The 20,960-nt window shown below is 47.5% G+C and overlaps 1 protein-coding gene across 4 annotated transcripts in view; it reads right to left on the bottom strand.

Moving 5' to 3' along the window:
* The window catches only part of Myo5b (myosin VB), a 295,975-nt gene extending 276,868 nt beyond the window's left edge, over positions 1–19,107 (bottom strand). For 3 of the 4 annotated variants that reach the window (XM_029547258.1, XM_029547257.1, XM_021214403.2), the window contains exon 1: positions 18,737–19,106. In XM_029547258.1, the coding sequence (XP_029403118.1) occupies positions 18,737–18,763 (27 nt within the window). In that variant the 5' untranslated portion in view covers positions 18,764–19,106. Of the gene's footprint in view, positions 1–18,736 lie in introns of all 4 variants that reach the window. The other variant, XM_029547256.1, reaches the window with a different exon arrangement.
* Between the last annotated feature and the right edge of the window lie 1,853 nt (positions 19,108–20,960).

Below are 20,960 nucleotides of genomic sequence, written 5' to 3'. Positions count from 1 at the left end.
ACAGTGTCTGGGTTTGGTAACTGTATATGGGATGGATCCCCAGGTGGGGTGGTACCATATCTATCTTATCCAACTGATTTCTATCGTTATAGAATCTCACTCCCACCCACCACATTGCTGAGGTCAAGCCCGTTGTTCTCCCTTAACCTATCAGAAAAGGTAGAGAAACTGAGTCACTCGCCCAGTGTCTCAGTGGGAAAGAATGGAAGACATGGAAAGTAGTAGTAACCAGGACTCCCACACTCCAGGGATCTTTTTCTTACACAAACGGACCATCAGTAACACCAGGCTTTTAACACCCCCTTCCTGCTTTCCCAGGGTTAGAAGCTTGCATTATAAATGGCTAGTACCAGGGTCAGATAAGAGTACAACTGGAAAAAATGCACTATTTTGCTCAACCTTAGAAAAATGAGCATTCAGGAAATCCAGCACACCTCCACCGCTCTTGCTCATAGACATTTCTGGAGCCAAGGTTACAAAACACTGTTCCCCATGCCAAACCCATACCTGCCTCCTTGGGCTCCCCTTGCAGGCAGGCTGCCCACAGCTGGCATCTGCCAGAACCCCAAAACTTCAGAGATCCCACAGCTGGCTTGCTTGGCCACAAGTTCTACACAGATCTGCTCTTCGAATCTACAAGCTCCTAGTGCCGGCTCCGTAAGAGTTCCCTGGGGCCCTTGGCATGGATGCTGCTGTCATGGAGAAGTCAAAAAGATAAGGCAGTTACGTAAAAGTGAAGAAACAGCCAGAAGATAAAGACAGTTGCATGCCAGAGACGGGAGTAGAGACCTAAGATGATTCCAGCAAATGCCAAGACCTTGTAATGGATGATCATTTACTGTAAGTGCTCAGACCAATCAGAGAACAGACTGCCTTAGGCTGAGCTCCTTTGGAGGGCTTGTGGAAAGCCTCCAGTTTATCTGGTCTTTAAAGGGAGAACACAGAAACAGAGAGAAAAAGATTAATCTAGATGGATGTAACATGGTTCAGGGAAAACTCGAGGTACTTCAGAAGACAGGGGATCTTATCTCACAGCACCTTGACAGTCTGTCAGTGCTCTGGCTACAGGCCAGCTTCCAGCTGACTTGGCTGAAGGGCACTTCACCTCCTATGTCAGGAAGCCCAGAGTTCTAGTAAGTTCCAGGGTTGTTTCAGCCGGAGGCATGCAGCAACACAGAAAGGGTTTTGTTGAGATCAGTCTTGTCAAGAAGTTGAAGCAGAGGGTGTGGATGGTCCTACAGGACAACTGATCCATCAAAAGCCACTGCCTCTCAGGGAGCACTTTCTCTCAGGAAGCACCCCCCCAGGGAGCACCCCTTCCCCAGGGAGCACCCCTTCCCCAGGGAGCACCCCCCCAGGGAGCACCACCCTTGAAACAAACCTGACAGAGCACCTCATTAGCAGCCAGCCAAACCTAGGTTTGGAAAACCCTTCAGCAATAGAGAATCTTCCAAGGGTCTGTTCACTAACACACACACACACACACACACACACACACACACACTCACTCACACGTCATTAAGGAGCCTGATCAGAAGGATGCTCACAATCTGGAGAATCAATAAAGACACTCATTCTAGCCCCAGCTCTGGAGGGCATGCCTCCAACAGGACACAGAGAAGCAGCAAGATGATGATCAGCTATCATGGTTCTCTCCGATGGTCCAGAAGAGAGAATATATACCAGGGTCCAGGCCTGAAGAACCAGAAGTCTGAGACATTCTGAATACACACAGTAATTTGGTTTGGTCAGTGCGAGACCAAAGATCTCCATACTCTGTGTGAGGTAGCTCCCTCATCAATAATTATCTCTAAAATGACTTAGATAAGTTTTCCAGTTATTGTACAACTCTGAGAAGTGAGTCTGTAGTATGGCAGACTGATTTTAAATGTTACAGAGCACCTTCCGTGTGTTGTACATGTTCTAGGCAAAACAGATGTAGCGCCCAGTGAGGCAAGTGCTGCTCTCCTAAAAAGGCTCTGCAAGCAGACATCTGAAGTGCAGGAAGGATGCACAGGAGGGCGATGGGTGGAAGAGGTGGCTTAGGAAAAGCCTGAAAGGCAAGAAACCACCTGGGAGAGAATACACAGGAGGAGCCGGACTAAGGCAAACAGCCTGTGACATTCAGCAAACGAGGTAGCAGCTGGGTAGACGACAAGAACAAGTGCTCATGGGAATACTAGTAAGCCAGGGTACACAGGGCCAGGATATACAGTCTTACAGCCCCAGCAAGGCAGCTTGTCAAAAGTGACAGGGGACTTATCTGGCCACTATTATGAGACAGAAGACTCCATTATCCAGGCAGGGACCACACAGGGTGGTCAGGTGAGAACAGGAGGGACGAGAATCGTAGGGTGCAAGTTAGATGTGCAGTCAGGCCCATGGGAATTACCTTAGATGTGAAGAAGGGAGCAAGGGTGACACCCAGCTCCGAGTGTAACTGTATTGTGACACTTACTAGGGCAGCAAAGGTTGGAGAAGAAATAGAAATAGCCACAAACAAGCCCATTTCTGCACACTTTCATTGTGAGGGGGAAACTCTTAAAAATGTTCACTCTACCTGCCTAAGGAATCAGACTCAGTAATAAGGTTGAGTCATGTGATGAAGATAAGATAAGCCAGAGAGAAGATAAGCCAATTAGTTCTGGGTCTATCTATGAGAATTGTTTCTAGAAGAGATTAGCTGTGGAATCCAGAGTGAAGAGTCCCCGCCGGCCAAGATGGGCAGGGATTCCAAACCACAAAAACGCAGAAGACCAAACGCCTCTCTCATCCCCCTCTCTTCATCCTCTTATTAGTCCTCTCCACAGCATCCCTTTCAGGTGGGGCATCTCAACTGTCACTTAACGGCCCTCAAGCATGGGACGTCTTGGTTCTTGGATCTTTGAACTATGTTAGTGACCCCAAACCAGAATTTCCATTATTCTAGGTTTTCCAGATACACCAAATCAATAGGACATATGGGTATACAAAGGAAGGAGGTGGCACAATATATGGTGTAATCATAGCATTTGGGAAGCAGAGGTAGGCAAACTGTCCCAAGATAGCCTGGGCTACAAAATGAGACCTTGTCTCATTCATACATACACACACACACACACACACACACACACACATAAATGGAAAATTACAGAGGTTAGCTCACACGATTACAGAGATAATTTGCTAATAAACTGGAAAATAATATAGTGTAACCAGTGATAAGGAACTAACTCCTTTAGACACAAGCTTTTAAGGCTCCAGAACACACACATACATATACACACATATACACTAACACAAGTATACAGGCGATGGGACCTCCCACCTCCATTACCCTCTAATTCCCAGTAAGATCCAACATCATATGCTAGACCTTAGAGCCAGGGGCTGAGTTCCAGTCCATCTGGCAGAGCCTCCCAACAGATCAAGCTCCTGTGCTGTCTCTTCTTTCAGGGCTCGTGTAAACAAGAAAAATAAGAATGTAAGTGGGAAAGAAAGAAAACAAACAAACAAATATACTGGGACAGGGTGTGTGTATGCATGTGTGTGTGTGTGTTACTTTTAGAAGAAACACTGATGTTGTCTAAAAGGGAAATTCAGTAGTTACCCACTGAGTTATTTCAGGGTACCTCCCCATGTGCCAGGATTCGGGGGGAATGGTAACATATGTACTCTTAGTCACTGACACGCACATATGAAGTGGAAAGTGCCTTTGTTGTCTTCCTGTGCTCAGTTACCTGGTGCTGCCACAGGAACAGGGTCTGACCTTAGACATCAGGCCATGTTCCTGGAAGAACACACCCATGCCAGGGCTCTGGCTCAAGGGACGGAGCTGCAGGAGGACACGGGGAAGCCAGTCATGTCAGTCCGTCAGCACTTCCATCCATGACTCACCATTAATGAGATGCCTGGACTAGACCTAGTCAATTTTCAGAATACCATGGGGAACAGAAATCTGAAGTAAGGCAAACTAGGTCCTAAGTGAGCTTCACTCTTGCAGGGTCAACCGTGAGCACTTGTATGGGCAAGGGGGTCCAGGAAGGACCAGTCCCACCAGGGCAGGACTCACACCCCCTCTAACCGTTTACTCTCCTCTATCACAAATACACCTCATCTTCTCTCTGGTCCCTCTTTTACTTACCCATCTTGTCTACATCCAAACTCACGACCTACGTTTGGCTTCACCACAGAATAGATAACAGGTAGGCTCTTCCCGTTTCTAAGCACTAAGCCAATCAGTAACTACCAACGTGCAACATGAAGTACATCACATATAGTAAGTTATACTAAAATCAGCAAAGGCTTTAAAATTCCCATTCTTAAAACCAAGTTGAATACCTTATTTCTCAAAGAAATGGTCTTGGGATTTTCCTGTTGAGGTGATAAAAACACCATGACTGAAAGTAATTTGGGGGTGGAACGGTTTATTTCTGCTTACAGTTCTGAAGTCATATGCTCCAACACTGAGAGAAGGTTGGGCAGGAACTGAAGCAGAGGCCATAGAGGAAGGCTGCTTATTGGCTTGCTTCCCCCATGGCTTGCTAGTCTGCTTTCTTATAAAGCTCAGGACCACCCACACAGGAGTGGTCAATTATTAACCATACATCAATCATTAACAACAAAGCATTTTTCTCATTTGGGGCTCCCTCTTCCTAGGTATGTTCAGGTTTGTGTCAAAGTTGCCAAATCAAACCAGGACAAACAAAGCATAAATCAGTTCTAAAAGGACTCTCAAGAATTTTACTGTTTTTCTAACACTCATTTAAAATTGCTCTTTTTCTTAATTTGATGTTCATTCCCCCAAAAGAAGTTAGTTCTAGCCACTTTTCTGGTAGGAAAGAAGTTTCAAGGGTCAAGTTCCTATTCAAGGGTGCCTCTGCTGCATCTTGCTTACACCATAACCTGCTCAGTATGAGACAAGAAGGCACCCTCACTTGCACATAAGTCAGCCATTCTGTCCCAGGAATAACCAGGCTCTGAAGGAAAACATGCTCCCACACTAAGCTGAATCTACTGCACCACAATATACAGCCATTGCTCACCATCTTACTCTGGAAAAGTCAAAAGCAAGACAACCCTGCATGACAGCGCAGTGGCATTTCAACATTAAACCTTGTGTGTTGTGTGTGTAGCAGAGTTTTCCTACGTAGCCCAGGTGGGTCTGAACTCAAAACCCGACTGCTGCAGCCTCCCGTTTGCCACCACACCTAGGGAGATTCTCCCCGCCTTTCCCTGGACATTTGAGTATATTGTGATACCCAGACACCTCCCTGCTCTGAGCATCTACCTTTCAGTGGGCTTCCCTTGTTGCTGCTCCTTAAAATGTATCACTAAGGATAGTAACATACAATGAGGGCTGCTGCAGGAGGCCTGGGAGATCAAAGACAGCCGAATCTACATGCATAGACTGATCTGAAAAGATACCAGTTTAGAAAACAATACAGTGGAGATCATATCTTACTGGGATGCTCAGGAGCGGGCTCAAATCCACAAATCAGTAATGTAGCAAAAGCTACAGAGCACCAAAATTCTCCTTGGAGATCTCCAGTTCCAGCCATCACAGCAAAATGTCTTCCTTTCAAGGGGCTTCGGGCTGCAGGGAAATGGAGCTCCTCCCTCCAGTGCCTCTCCCCCTGTAGCGTATCCTCCCTATGCCAACTGATTCAACTGAAGTTACTGCTCTCATGTGATAGGTTTGTTGGTTTCCTTTGTTTTTTTCTTTTTGTTTTTTGTTTGTTTGTTTTGTTTTGTTTTGTTGGAGGGCAGGGGGTGCTAAAGTTCATCTAGCTGCATTTCTGAAATCTTAAATGCATCATGAGCCTAATTTACCCAAGCCATATCATTGTTATTTGGTCCTCTTCAAAGGACATCTGTTGCGGAGATGGGTCCCCTTCAAGTTCATCTTCTCTTCTATAGCTGTCTCCCTATTGAAGCCAACACTCCTGACAAAAGCCACCACTGGCCGGAGTCCACACAAGGAACTTTGTGGGACTTCCATTCTATAGTCTCACTCCTGCTCACCTCTGTCTAGATAATAAAATGGAGGCCGTAAAGAGGTTAATGTGATAGCAATCTTACTCCAGTACATAAAATCAATAGCGCTATCCTTTTCTAAAGTCTGCAACAATTTAAGCAACGACTTTTTTTTTTTTTTTTGGTCTATAAGACAAGTGTGCACTCCTGAACATCATTTATCACCCCAGGTTCAAAAAAAAAAAAAAGCATCACTGTATTTCTGGTTATATCTGAAAGTATCTTGGGTCGTGTTGCACCAGGACCCCACCCCACTTCCCACTTCACCATCAAGGATGAAAAGTGCTGTTTTATACAGAAGATGGTGAAAGGGCTTAGATACATCTGCTCAAATACCAAACACTAACCTAATGATATGTGTCAGTCAGCTTTACTTTATGGAAACAAAGCCACCTTGCCCACCTAGACACTGAGTCAAGTCAACTCTGCCCTTTATAGACCATTCAAGTAGACAAAAGGCATATTCCCAAACATTAGAGGTAGGCAGTCCTGACAGACCATGCAAATGGAGTCTCTCATACTTTGAATATTTGTTTATGCTCTAGAGGAATAATTTCAAACCCTGTGTAAGCTCTCATAGTAAACATTTCTACATTTGGATTTTATGGGCGCTCACTGTTACACTTTCATAAAAATCATGGTCGTTTATGAAAATTATATCTAATGTTCTCACAATCTTCGGGAACTGCACGGAACTTCAGCTCTGCCCCATCCATCCTATTCAATCAAGCTGTCGTCTTCCAAGAGTCTGGCTCTCCTAAGGAGGCCTCCAGGCCCAGGCTACGGAAGGAGCAGCTTTCCAGGCTAAAGTGGGCCCCACCCAGTGAGCTCTTCCCGACAGCTTTGAAGACTGAAAGCCCCCAGCAATCTTGTGGCTCCTGACAGACCATTCTTCTAAACATTTGGAGGCAGCAGAGAAGCACTGGGGCCCAGAGGGTTAGGCAGGAACAGCCACCCCAAAGGACAGCAGAAAGAAACCTAACAAGCGCCATGACAGTGACTCTCCCCCTAGTAGGATCCCACCCCGGTCATCTCTGAAGGTGATGAGAAAAAGAAGCCTCCTTCATCCACTACTGCTGGATAGCATTTATGACATTGCCACCTTGGGAACAAGGACCAAGTCTTATCTTCCACACCCCTGGGCTACGCTTAGTATCAAGCAGAATCTCGTGGGTAGGAGTATCAAGCAGAATCTCGTGGGTAGGTCTAACACACAACACTGCCCAGCCCACCGAAGCCAATTAAGACATCTCAGTTGTGGCAGTAAAGCTGTGGCATGCACTGTGAGCTGAAGGTGTCATCGCTGCAAAACAGATTCACACTCTCCGCAGTATGTCACCAAGTGCACAGCCCAAACTGTGATGGAGTAAAATCCACTCTCCACCCATTAAATAAGGTATTACATCAGAACGCACGGTGATGAACACTATCAAAACTTTCCTGGCTTGGTGCTATAAGCTACCTCTATTCCAACCACTGTTTTTTACCATAACTCAGGAAAACTATAACCTCTTAGCGTGTCTACCTTATACAGTAAAATAACAGAAAAACTTCAGATGCATAAATGTACCTCGGCAGGGAATGATAACCAACGGGAATCACAAAAAGCATAAGGTGAGGTTTTAAATTCCATCGCTGAGCCAAGTGTTTGCTTTTATTGCGTGAGATAAATCGGGTGGCACTCTGTCATGCTATTTCACATGAAGGACACTACAGTTCCAAGTACCTGGGTGTTACTTACAGCTGTCTACTGTAACAGTGTCTACTCCACTATTCTCTGGCCAGCATTTAGGCAGTTTTGGATTCCCGAGACGGTTCACACTGCAACCTGAGCACAATTCAGACAGATCGCTCATCCCAGTAAATGAGGGTGCACATGGCTGAGTGTAGGTAACCCCAGCAGCCTGGTGAGTGGGGTTTGGTTACACACTGCCAGTCACGTTTCAGGGACATTAGCACAGTGGGTGATCCCTGGAGTGTTTATTAAGGATGGATTACCAGAAGTTAAGGAACAGGAGTTAAGGGAGAAGAAACAGTGGGACAACGGGAGAACATGGTGATAATGAAGGAACCTTTAGAAGAGAAGATGGACAAACCCAAGCAAAAGGTCTGGACTCGCATGTAGTGGCAAGTGGGGGTGGGGGGCAGCATTATTTCTGTGTAGAGATGGCAGGTCTTAGCTGCTCTTCTGGACACAGAAATGTCCACTGGCATCTGGACTAGACAGACGACAGGAGAAGCCATCTTTGCAACTAAGGCAGAAGGATATAAGTTCTATAAATAAGCATGGCCTTTTAAGAAATATTTCATCCAGGGTCAATCTCCTAGGACCTATTCTGTTTTTCATATAACTTTCTGGGTAACACAGATATGCCCAAACAGGGAAACATGTCTCAGGTGCCAGCAACATCCGTGCTTTTGGATAGAGGAACAAAGTTTCCCATCACAGTCTCATCTCAGGAAGCTCCTTGGGCCAAAGAGGGCTGGGAGGGCAAACATCCTGACAGAGGTAGGACCTACTCAGTAACCAATCAAGTAGGGCTCTCAGCTGAGCAAAAGGCTCCACAGTGGAGCGCAAGGCCCTGGGTTCAATCTCGAGAACCAGAGGAGGAGTGTTGGTCCTCCATGACAGTCACTACAGTAAACAATGGAGCCATCCTAAACAGGAACTGGAATTGAGAAAGGGTACTCAGTCCATGGTCAAAGCAAGCAGACAGGACAAAAGACCGAAGAGTATCGCATCACTTCTGTTTTAATTAGGGTTTCACTGCTGTGAACAGACAGCATGACCAAGGCAACTCTTATAAGGACATTTCATTGGGGCTGGCTTACAGGTTCAGAGGTTCAGTCCATTATCATCAACACAAGACCATGGCAGTTTCCAGGCAGACATGGTGTAAGCAGAGCTGAGAGTTCTACATCTTCATCTGAAGGTTGCTAGCAGAAGACTGATTTCAGGCAGCTAGAATGAGGGTCTTAAAACCCACACCCACAGTGACACACCTACTTCAACAGGGCCACATCTCCTAATAGTGCCACTCCCTGGGCCAAGCATATACAAACCATCACACCATCTATGGCACTAGCATGGAAAGAAATGTACCCTCTCCTTCCGGCATGATAATCAGGTACCCAGAGTCACGGCATACTGAGAAGTTTTCTGGGTCCCCAATACTGGCTATTAGGCCAGTCCCTAAGTAAACCCATCTAGTCTATTTTTAAACAACTTTCGATTAATTCTAGAAAGGATGCCATTCAAGCACGGTGGTTCTGCCACCAGAGGTGAGAACCACAAGACTGCCTCACCAACTGGGAAGCCAGCTTCAGAGACAGGATGGATGATCCGCATTTCTGCTCTCAGAGATGATTTATTCGAATGCGCGGGATCTAGCACACTGGTCATAAAAATCACATTTTAAAAGCAGTGCCATTATTTTGGCGCATGAGGCTTGTTTCAGTCAAGCATGTGCACACAGGGCAAACGGACTGATAGCAAAGAAACATCAGGCTCAGGCTGAGCAGACATTCATTTCCCTCATTTTACAAACAAACATCAGCGGCCACAAGGGAGTAGAGGCAAACTGAGAAGGAGATTAAATCTGATTAGATGGGATCCAGCAGTTTATCTCCTCCACTGTACTAACGCTTCCTTAATGCTAATTTCACACAACAAAAGAACTCAAGGTCAAAGATCACTCTGGGGAGACAACTCATCCCTGTTCCCACACTGGCTGCTATATTCACCCAGACCTGCACTGTGTGTGTTGCCCACACGATAAATATAAAGGATGGTCTGAATCTTTGGATGGGTACCATGACGGGCATTTTCTTCCCTGAAGACTGAAGCCGATCCTATTGCTAATCTGTCTTCCCTGACTCACCGCTTCTGAAGACCTGTCCTGCCCAGTCTCACATGAGGTATGGAGATTCGTTCTCCCCACCTCTCGCAGTGTAAACTCTGTAGAGTCTTAATGCAAGGCTTAATGAGACACTGAGTTCAGGGGACTAAAAGACCATGCCTTGAACATGGAATGACCTACAAAGGAAGGAAGATAGACACAACCTAAATTATGAGAACCATTACAAGTCAGAGTCAAGCCTGTTTCATAAGCTTTCCCATCCACCAATGCTGCTTCCCTATTTATGCTAACCCTTTGAGGGGGGGGAATAAATAACTATATGTGTGTGTGTGTGCATCATCATTATCTACTGCTGTACTTTTCTGTCACTGTGACAAAACACTATGACCAAGACAATCTATGAAAGAAAGCATTTAATTGGGGACCGCGGGTGCAGGGGGTAGTAGAATCCAGGACTATCATGGCAGAAGACATTGGTAGCAGGCAAGCAGGCAGGCAAAGGAGCAGCAGATGAAAGTTTGTATCTGATTTTCAGGTGTGAGACAGAGCTGAGAATAGCATGGGCTTCTGAAAACTCAGTGACACACAATCCTTCAGCACCACCTCCTCATCCTTCCCAAACATTTCCACCAACTGGAGACCTAGTATTCAAATAAGCCCACAAGGACCATTCTCATCAAAACCACATCTACAAGGGCTTCTGACTTCATAGACTTAGGCAAATGTCAGAGGAAATAGGTGGGCTTTCTGATTGGTACCTAAGTCAAGCCTGGGCCAAGCATGGCAGAAGATGATGTTAGCATAAAGGTTGGTTCCTTGTCACTAGGAATGGGGAATTTGGGGTAGCAATTAAACTAAGTCAATAACATTTGCTGTGTGTCCAGTTTGCCAAATCCTATCTTGGGAACATTGGGGATCATGAACATATGATTCAGTGTAAGTCTTCAGTGAGAGCAATTTTCCCAATACATATAGTTGACCATTAATTGCATGCACAACAGACAAATTGCCTGTGCTCTCAAAGCTTTGAAACCTATGTTCAGCTCAGGGCAACAGAAGTGTTTTATAGGTTTCTGCTAGTTTCTGAGATTATAATTTAATTACATTTCTCCCTTCCTATTTTTCCACCCTTTTTCCCACTGTTATAGTATATATATATATANTATATATATATATATATATATATATATATATATATATATATATACACACACACACACACACACACATACACACACACACAGATTCTTTAAATGTAACCATCTCAGTCCATCTAATGTGCCTGCGTGTTTTCAGGGTGTTTGGTGAGCTCGCCCCCAGGGAAGGCCTCCTTCCCCACGCACAGCTTTGCTCAGTGCCTCCAGTGCTGTGGGTAGGGCTTAGGCTTCATGGTCTTGCCCCTGTCCACTCTTGGATGCCCATAGGTGCCACCCTTGCTGAGCTTGTGTTTGAGCAGTCATGCTGAAAGACTTTATGGGTGTAGCTGCTAACATTACTAGGATACACAGCCTCACTGCAAACTCCCTGATCCTCTGACTCTTACAATCTATCTGCTCCCTCTTCTTCAATGTCCCTTGAGCCTTAGGAATGTATTTTGTAGGTATACATTGGAATGGGGCTCTATATCCCTGCATTTTGATTGGTTGTGGTTTTCTGTCACAAAGAGAAGTTTCCTTAATGATGGGTAGAGACTGCACTTTTCTGTAGTGCTTTTATAGTCAAGTAACTGATGACCCGACACACTGGCGAGATCGTTGACTGCCAACAGCACCTCCTTCCTTTCTGCTCCCATGCTTCCTCCAGCCCCAAACTCTCGAGTCTCCCTACCCCTCATATTCTCCTTGTTTGTCTATTTGTCTATCCTTCAACAATATTTTCCATTTTGTTTCAAAATTCACAGAACAATGTTTGTTCTTCTCTGAAGCACCTTCAACAGTGCTGAGCATCATGGGAAATGAGGTAATGCATTGTACAATACACCACCTGGCTGGTTGGGGCTACGCTGAGGATATGGCTGGGCAGATGGGGAAAAGGAAGATAAACCAGTGTGCAGTAATAGTCAGTGTGTTCAAAGATAAACATAGTACAATTTACCATTTCAAGTATCTTCCCCTCTCACCACACCCAGGGATACCCAAAATGACTTCCCCCTCTTTTCATGGAGTCTGGCCTCCACCCTAGGTGACCTGAACTTCTTGCTATCTAAGTTATGGTCAAGACTCTGAATCTCACGCAGAAGGCTCTCAGTGTGTCCTTTCCTCTGTTATGATTTCATGCCGCAGCACATTTGAGAGCTACAATGGCAAAAACTGTCAAAGGTGCTCACTTTTCAGCAATGATGACAAAAGTTAAAGTGTCTATGTCACAAATAGAATTGTCCAAAGGAAGGCAATAAGCTGGATGCAATAGTGTTGGCCTATAGTCCATGAGTTCAAGGCTAGCCTGGGAAACTTATCAAGAAGAGGGAAAACAAGGGCTGTGAACTTTGAGAGGATTGAGCGGTTAGCCTCGTTAACCTAGGGCTGAGATGGACACTTTGGTCATTCTCAAAGGGAACAATTTAGCAAATCCACACTGGTCTAGGCAACTTGAAGACTGCTTCCAAGTCCAACTTAAAACGCTGAACTGGAGGACGTTTCTGAAGGTTTTACCAAATCTTTTGGCATGCTAATGCTACATCCGGGAATACTCAGGAGCCTGGTATACAGCTGGGAAGTTCTCTCCTCATACACTGAAATGATCGAATCTTACGCCTTCCATCAAGTGCTCATGCTCACATCCAACACCTGCTGGCCAACAGACAGGCAGCAGGGCACACTCTCATGCATCTATAGACATTTGGCTAATCGGATTGGGGGTGGTGGGGGAGATGATTTCCAGGAGTCTTTGGAGACTTTTACACAAATCATGGTGCAGATGCACCACTGAAGGGACAAATACTGCAGAGAAAGCATCACAACAGTGGACGAACCCCTGCTTTGCCCACACAATGTAAGCCTGGGAGTCCTTGCTTATTAAACAGCAATGCTACAAATGCCTACATCTTCGAGCTGTTGAATGAGCTAATGCACAATGCAAAGAAGTAAGTTGGCACAAAAGTGCTCAGTAACAGCTCACAGGACCAGTGAGGTTATTTTCCCCCTAAAGGCATAAATCAGAACAAATGAAGAGGAAAGTACATGCCACAGTATCAACTTTAATAATTTTGATGCTGATTATTCTGGGTTTTCTGTTCTCTTCTAGAAATGAAGTCATTTAGCAAAAAAGCAGCCAGAAGACAGAAAAAATAAGGAAAGGCATTTGTGAACATCAAGCATATTAAAAGATTTTCAACCTTGCAAGGAAAGCCAACTTTAAGGCATGAAACTTAGTGCAAAGATCTAAAAAACGAGCAATGACCAGTTGCTTGGGAGGGTGAAGGAAGATGGAGGATGGCGACCCAGGGAGGAATGGCTACAGTGATGCCAACCACTTCATCTTCAACAATGTAATCTAAAGAAACGAGATGTGTTACAAGCACTTCCTGCAACACAACAGCAGCTTTAGTGTTCATCAAAATGGAAACACTTAAAACCCCTGTGGAGCATCTACTATAAAGGGTGGTGGTTAGAAGAAAAATGGCCTCCAGAGGCTCTGCGCTTAGCGGCTGGCAAGAGATACTATTTAGGAGGTAAAGGAGGTGTGGCCTTGTGGGAGGAGGTGTGTCCCTGGGAGTGGGAGGGATGCAGGACAGGGGTGAGCTTTCAAAAAGCCTGTACCAAGCCCCAGATCTCTCTTCCTATATCTAAGGCTCTGGATGTAGAAGTCTCAGCTCCTTCTCCAGCACTGCCTACTCCCCACTATGATCTTACTCTTATAGAAGAAAGCATTTTGTTAGGTCTTGCTTACTGTTTTAGAGGTTTAGTCCATTATCGACATGGTGGGAAGCATGGCAGTGTGCAGGCAGACTTGGTGCTGGGGGAGCCCTCCACCTTGATCTGACGGCAGTAGCAGGAAGGCTTGAATTTTACACGGGGCAGAGGTGGAACACTGGAGAACTCAAAGCCTAGCCCCATAGTGACACACTTCCTCCAACACGGCTACACCTTTTTATTGATTGATTTTAGATATTTTCTTTATTTACATTTCAAAAGTTATTCCCCTTTCCTAGTTTCCCCTCTGAAAACCCCCTATCTCATCCACCCTCCCCCTGTTCCCCAACCTACCAACTCCTAGCCCTGGCATTCCCCTATACTGCGACATAGAACCTTCACAGGACCAAGGGCCTCTCCTCCCTTTGATGGACAGCCTCTACTCCATATGCAGCTAGAGCCATGAGTCTCACCCTGTGTTTTGATTGGTGGTTTAGTCCCAGGGAGCTCTGGGGGGGTACTGATTAGTTCATATTGTTGTTCCTCCTATGGGGCTGCAAACCCCTTCAGCTCCTTGGGTACTTTCTCTAGCTCCTCCATTGGGGACCCTGTGCTCCGTCCAATGGATGGCTGTGAGCATCCACTTCTGTATTTGTCAGGCACTGGCAGAATCTTCTCAGGAGACAGCTTTATCAGGCTCCTGTCAGCAAGCTCTTGTTGGCATCTGCTATAGTGTCTGGGTTTGGTGGTTGTTTTATGGGATGGATCCCCAGGTGGGACAGTCTCTGGACGGTCATTCCTTCAGTCTCTGCTCCAAACTTTGTCTCTGTAACTCCTAAGGCTACACCTTCTAATAGTGCTGTTCTCTGTGGGCCAAGCATTCAAACACATGAGTCTGCTGTGGGTGGGGCGGAGGGCGGGGCAAACCTATTCAAACCATCGAACCGGTGTGAAACCTATTTACTCGAGGTGTAGGGAAGTGAAAGCTAAAAGATACTCCCATAGATCACAGGAACTCTGTTTTGCTTAGGGGTGGCATTCCTGTCTGAACTCTTAGTAAAGGCTCCAGGCTCAAAGTTGACACTCACAAGGTGCGTCCGTCAGTAGGACAAACTCCTCTTAGCGGCACTCAGAATACCACAGCTAAGAGCTAAGGTGGTGTTCAGCGGTAGAGCTCTTGCCTAGCATAGGCAAGACCTGGACCCCAACCCCAGCACTGAAGAGAAACGAAGACGTGTGTATGCTGAGTTTTCATTAGACTGGCAGACATGCCGCCTGATATTTAAGAGCTAAGCACAAAAGGATTATCCAAGAGCACTGCCCTAACTGGGCTGGTCTCACAGATACTCTGCTGACTAGGAATCAAGCAGCAAACATAAAATGTCATTATTTAAAATAACTAAAAAGCAGTGTTTACACTTTGTGTCCAAAATAGTCCTCTAGAGGTTATATTACTCAACCTGGGGGAAAGAGGCCACGTGTAGTTAAGATCAGGCTGTCCTCTGAAACTATCAAGTCCTATTCCCATGCTAGCCCATGTGTGGGCTTCCTTCAGGGACTATACAAATCAAGCCCACATTGTCTTTTCCAGTGGTTGGGAAACAAACCATTAACATACGTCACATAGAGAGCTGTTGCGACAACAGAGCCCATTGTCCACACCAGCTTTCTCTTAAGAGTCACTGAAGGGGTGACTCACCTTGATGTCACTCTGAAAGTGTCTAGCACTGAGTTTCTTTTCCCATCCTCACTACAAAGAGAGCAATTCCTCAAAGGTAAGGGGCTGGGTATTCTAAAAATAGGAGCGTCTTTGTTAATGAGACATGCCCTTCACCAGAGAAAAATCAATAGCACCCCTCATACATACACTACATGGCACAGGAGCCTAAAGTTGAAGAGAGAAAAGGGGTAGGGGGAGAAATCCATGAGTAACCAGAAATAACACTAATGTACTAAGTTACTACCGGAACTGTTTAATGCCTATATACATCTTATATAATGTTTTCTACTCCAATAACATCTCCCAACTAAGGCAACAGGGATGATCAATAAAGGGCTACAAAATTTCCATTCCAAACATTTAAAATTGCTGTTGGCATGGCGGATAATTATTTCCACCATGCATAATCCATTAAAGTGTGTGCCAGCCCAGTGTTTGACACATTAGGAAAGCACACTAGCAGGTTATAAACCAAAGGGGAATGTTGGATATTTCAATCATACAACAAAATGAACAAACCGTCTCCCCGAGAAACGGAGTGTGTCTGACTGAGCAGTGGGAACTGTGACCGAGCAGCAGGTACTGTGACTGAGCAGCAGGTACTGTGACTGAGCAGCAAGTACTGTGACCGAGCAGCAGGTACTGTGACTCAGAATCCCACCTGGCACACAGGGTTATAATGGTTGGAAAGCAGCCTGAGCGATTCTCAGACATTAGTGTAAGTGCATTTAACTGCCAGAAAGAGCAATGGAGCCCAACATAAGCTACCCAGGTGTAGTGCATGCCTTTAATCCCAGCACTCAGGAGTCAGAGACAGGCCTGGTCTACATAGTGAGCTGCAAGACAGCCAGAGCTACATAGTGAGACCCAATCTCCAAAAAACAAAAAAGAACCCTTGGAGGACTAGTGCTTACACACACACACCACTTTGAATTAAGATTCAATAACTTTACAATAACATAGAGCCAGAAACCCACTAACAGTGGACTCTGTTCACTTTGCTTTAATTATACTGAACCTTCATACCAATGAGATACCACTTAGCTAGCTCCAGGAACTGTGGTTTTTGTCCATAGATGGATAACTCAAAAGTACACTCGAAACACTTCAAGTTCAGACTCCTACTAACCCGCCATCCCTATTAGCATGCAATATATTCACTTCTAACTAAAGATCAAATTGTTTCCCAGCAAACGGTCTACTTGAAATCCAGTATTAATGTTTTGTTTTTTGAAACTAGATCTCCAAAAACTCAGTGTATCCTGTAATTCCTTAGCTCCATGACACAGCAAGTAAATACTGTCTGCACGTAGACTTCAGGACACTTAGGAGACTGTGTGAACCGGTGAAGCAACTGCTCATCTCTTGTATTTGCGGTTGCTCTGCTCGCTGTCGCTCAATACAGCTTCAGCTCTGAACACTCCATCCAGCTCAGGTTGTTTTTCCCTGTGTCACTGGCTTCCAGCCTCCAGACCAGGTTCCCCGACAAGCCTCTCCGCTCCGGAGTTGCAAGTGGGAACTCCCAAGGCTCCTCCCCAAACTCCCACGGGGGTAAAAGAGGTGGGGTGCTTTTCCCAAGCCGGTATTACTAAAGAGTTCCAGCCCTGGATCGCACCTTCTCCACCCCTCTCACAGAGGCTGGTACCTATCGAGCTTTGGGAGTCCCTGGTAAATCCAAAGGCCATTCAAAACAACCCAGGACTGGTCCCCAACCAGGTGGCATCCTCCTTCATAGCTACTAGATGAGCCTTAACCCTTGCTGACCCGGACCGGGACCGAAAAAAAGGAAGAAAATTAAAATTTTCAAACTGAGATGGGCGGTAAGCCCACAGAGCTGAAGGGCTCCCCCGTGCGCTGGAAACGGGGTAGCAACCGCCAGGTGAGGATGCGGAAGTCCCTCTTCCTACCCCGCCCAGACCTGTCCACCAGGCCGGCGAAACAGGAATTGCAAACTCGCCTACAGGACTTTCGTACACACGGAGCGTTTGCGTACACACATCCCTCTGTACAGAGGCGTGCAGGCAGGCAGGCAGGCAGGCAGGCAGGCAGGCAAGACTGTCAAACAGGTCCTAGCCACCAGAAAAGACGAACAAGAAAACCAGACATCGAGATATACGAAACTTTTTTTTTTTAGGAAGAAAAGGACGGGTGATTAAAGGCTCTGCCGTGTTCACCTTGTTCCCGGACCAGGCAGTAACCAAAAAGGCTAGGGCTTTAGAGCCTATGCCTGGGAAGCCGCTGGTCACTTTAACTACAGCAACTGCCGTAGAACCCGGGAGCAGACGCTCCTGCAGCACCTGTTTGCAATCCTGACCACCCCCTACTCTCCATCACACACGCGCACACCCTGACCTTGAGGGGAAAAAAATAACAAACCTGAAAATCGACACTCCAGCCCTGGTCAATAATTACTCCAACCGGCCCTTATCTAAATACCTGATAACGCACGGGCTGCCTCAAAATGCCCATTGTGGGCAAATTAAGTAAGGGCTTCCTGGGGCTGTTGAAAGGGCTTGCTACATTCCACTGCACCTCTTTCAGAGGACTCCGGTTCTATTCCCAGCACCCACAAGGCGGCTCGCGGCCACCTGTAACGCCAATTCCAGGGGCTCTGACGCCCTCTTCTGGCCTTCTAGGTGCACGTACAGACATACAAGCATACACATAACAAAACTAAAAAAGAATTTTATATGTGTATACATATACAGTTTTTTTAAGAGCGTACTTCCTTGGGAAAATTAGAAATGACGTTTCTCTACCCACTGCCCTCATCCCTCCTTCAGTCTCTGTGCCCCTCCCTCCCAGAAGATCCTCGTCCCCCTCCACTCCCAAGTCTAGGGTCCCTGTGGTTGTCTCGCGCTAGAAGAAAGGCAAACGAACGAAGGGGGCTCTCGACATTGCAGAGAGCCTGGAACCGACTCCACGAAATAGGAAATGGGGTCGCACGTCAGGTGCCTCGGTGAAGGCTGGTGTCCTTCCCCGGCTCCCAGCGGGCTAAGACGCCCCCTTTGGTTCCAGGCTCTCAGCAGGAGATCTAAACCAGGAGAGGACAGGGAGGGAAGGGCAAAGCGTGGAACCGTGCTGCGCCGCTGTCAGGGGGACTCTGCGGGGCGGCCAGTCGGTGCGGCGCGCTCCAGCAACACCCAAACTTTCTCTACCATCCAAGTTAGGGGTGCCGAGGACCGGGACCGCAGAGACGCTGGCAGCGGCGTCCAGTAGCGGCGGGGAAGGTAGCCGGGAGCCCGCCGCGCCGCACCTGTGCCCCGGGGCTGCACCGGGCCCGCACTCACCCGGCTGTAGAGCTCGCTGTACGACATGACCCCGCGGGCCGGGCCGGAGCCCCGGGCGCCTCGCGGGACGCTGGGTCCAGGCTGAGCGCCGAGGCCCGGCTCCTCGCTTCCCCCGCGATCTCAGTGCACGGCTGGCGCAGTCTTCCCGGACCGGTCCCAGTTCCTCCGAGCTCCTTTCTCGGGTGGACCGACCCGCTGGCGCCTACGCCCGCTCGCACCGGCCCGCGCGACCTTTACTCCCTGGGCGGCGGCAGCGCTGGTGCGGCGACCAGGAGTGGCGGGAGGGAGGAGAGAAGGCGCGCTGCTCTCCCGGCTCAGGTATGGGGAGGTGACGCGGCCGGCCGGCGAGGGAGGGACGCCCCGCGCCTGCCCGCGGGCGATCGCCGCCGCCTTTAAGCCCTCCGCGCCCCCGCCGCCACCGGGTCCTGGGGCGGGGGGCGGGGCCGACGAGGAGCGGCGCCCCGGGAGCCGGCGCGCTCCGCCCCCTGCTGGCCGTGGGACGAACGCCGCACAGGTGCGCGTCGAGTGTCGCACCTGCCGCCCAGCGCCGCCAGAACACCTGGGCAGAGGTGGGCAAAAGTGCAATGGTGACCATAAAATTGGGGAGAAAAGCAACTAAAAGCGTTAGAGAGAAGGCTATCTGCGGCTGGAAAGCCCTACCTATACTTTTTCCCCCGATTTTATACGTTTGTATTGAACGTTTTTCCATTAATAAAACCTAATTGTAGCCAGGCGGTTGTTGGTGCATGCCTTTAATTCCAGAAGCAGGTAGAAGAGGCTGAGGTCTGTGAGTTCTTGGCCAGCCAGGTCTATAGAGCGAGTTCCAGGACAACCATGACTACAGAGAGAAACCCTGTCTATAAAAAACAAAAGCAAAACCCCTAAGTGTGCCATAGTTCGTTATTAAGGTGATTTTGATACACACTAAAGATCCTCCTCACCCAAATGAACTCCCTGCACAGACACCTCGATCAGGAAAGTGCTGTTCTCCAGGGGAACACTAATAGTCTCACCTACAGTCTTCTACTGGACCCTAGGTTCCTCCTCCTCAGAAGGTGGGAACTCTCAAGTTCTCTTGGCTCTCCTGTCTCGTGTTCTGGGCCCCTCTGCCCTTGCTTTTGGCAGTCCATAGCAGCTTCATACCTCTTTTTTCCAACTTCTAAAGAAACTTGGGCATCCTATCCGCCCAAGAAAAAAGAACCGTCAGAAGTGGGGTGAGAGAGTAGGGTAAAGGACACTTCCCTGGGCTTTGAACCATAACAAGTGACCCCGAGTGTGGGCGGCTTTCAGCCAGAAGGTACACCTACACCAGCGGGGGTGGGGAGTGACGTTGTTCTGGAACCCTCTCCCCAGAAGGTGACACCCACATGAATTATACGGATTAGTTAGGGAGAGAGAGGGGGCCTTAATGTTTAAACTCCTTTGAAAATGGAGTTTAAAACTCCTTCGAATCTCCTTTGGAAAATTCGTCTCTCAGACGGACAGATGCAGTTGACCAAAGTTCGGGCAGCTGCCACTGGCTCAGAGATGGAAAGACACATCAGCAGCGAGAACAGACAGAACCGGCTCTTAGGTTTCTTCTCTCCATAAAGTCTTCCTGCAGGACTCAGAGCACGGCTCAGCAGAAGGTACCGACCTAGCATTTGTAAAGATTAGGATTGGCTCCCCGGCAGGCACCAAAACACTAAATTTTCAAACTCCCCCCATAGAACTTCTCCTTGCACAGTAGTACTTATTAAGTACCTTCCCCAATGAAGCAGCCATCGACGTAACTTCGACAGCAGTGGGGGAGCGCTATCTTGGTCAGCTTGAAGCCCGGAGCCTCGGAGCTTCGCTGCAGACTCACGGAAGCACACACGCACTGGCGGTGGAGGCCAGAGCTCTGTGTTCACAGCCTTTCAGTGAGAAAGGCTCCAGGGCTCCACCCACTCCTACTCCAGCAGCCCCATTAGCAGCCCTGACTCCTTCCTTACTCGCAACTCCTGTTCTACTGGCTCCTGGCTTTTCCTTTCTAACTTTCCCTTCTGGGCTTCCCCTTGGGCAGATGCCTCCTCTCATTGGCGCAGAGTTCTTCCCTAACAGGGTTTCTGCCCAGCACAATCACTTTTAAACTGATGTCAGGTTGTCAGCCTCAGAGATTCTGATCTAACAACTCAGCTGCGGTGCTGTCCCCTGAGGTTTTGGGGTTTTGATGGAGGTGGTGGGTTTTCGTTTGTTTGCCTTG

Source organism: Mus pahari, chromosome 15 (assembly GCF_900095145.1).
Source record: "Mus pahari chromosome 15, PAHARI_EIJ_v1.1, whole genome shotgun sequence".
In the NCBI taxonomy this organism is placed as follows: Eukaryota; Metazoa; Chordata; class Mammalia; order Rodentia; family Muridae; genus Mus; species Mus pahari.
The sequence above is the reverse complement of the archived record's forward strand: the minus strand, read 5'-3'. Positions and strand labels throughout refer to the sequence as shown.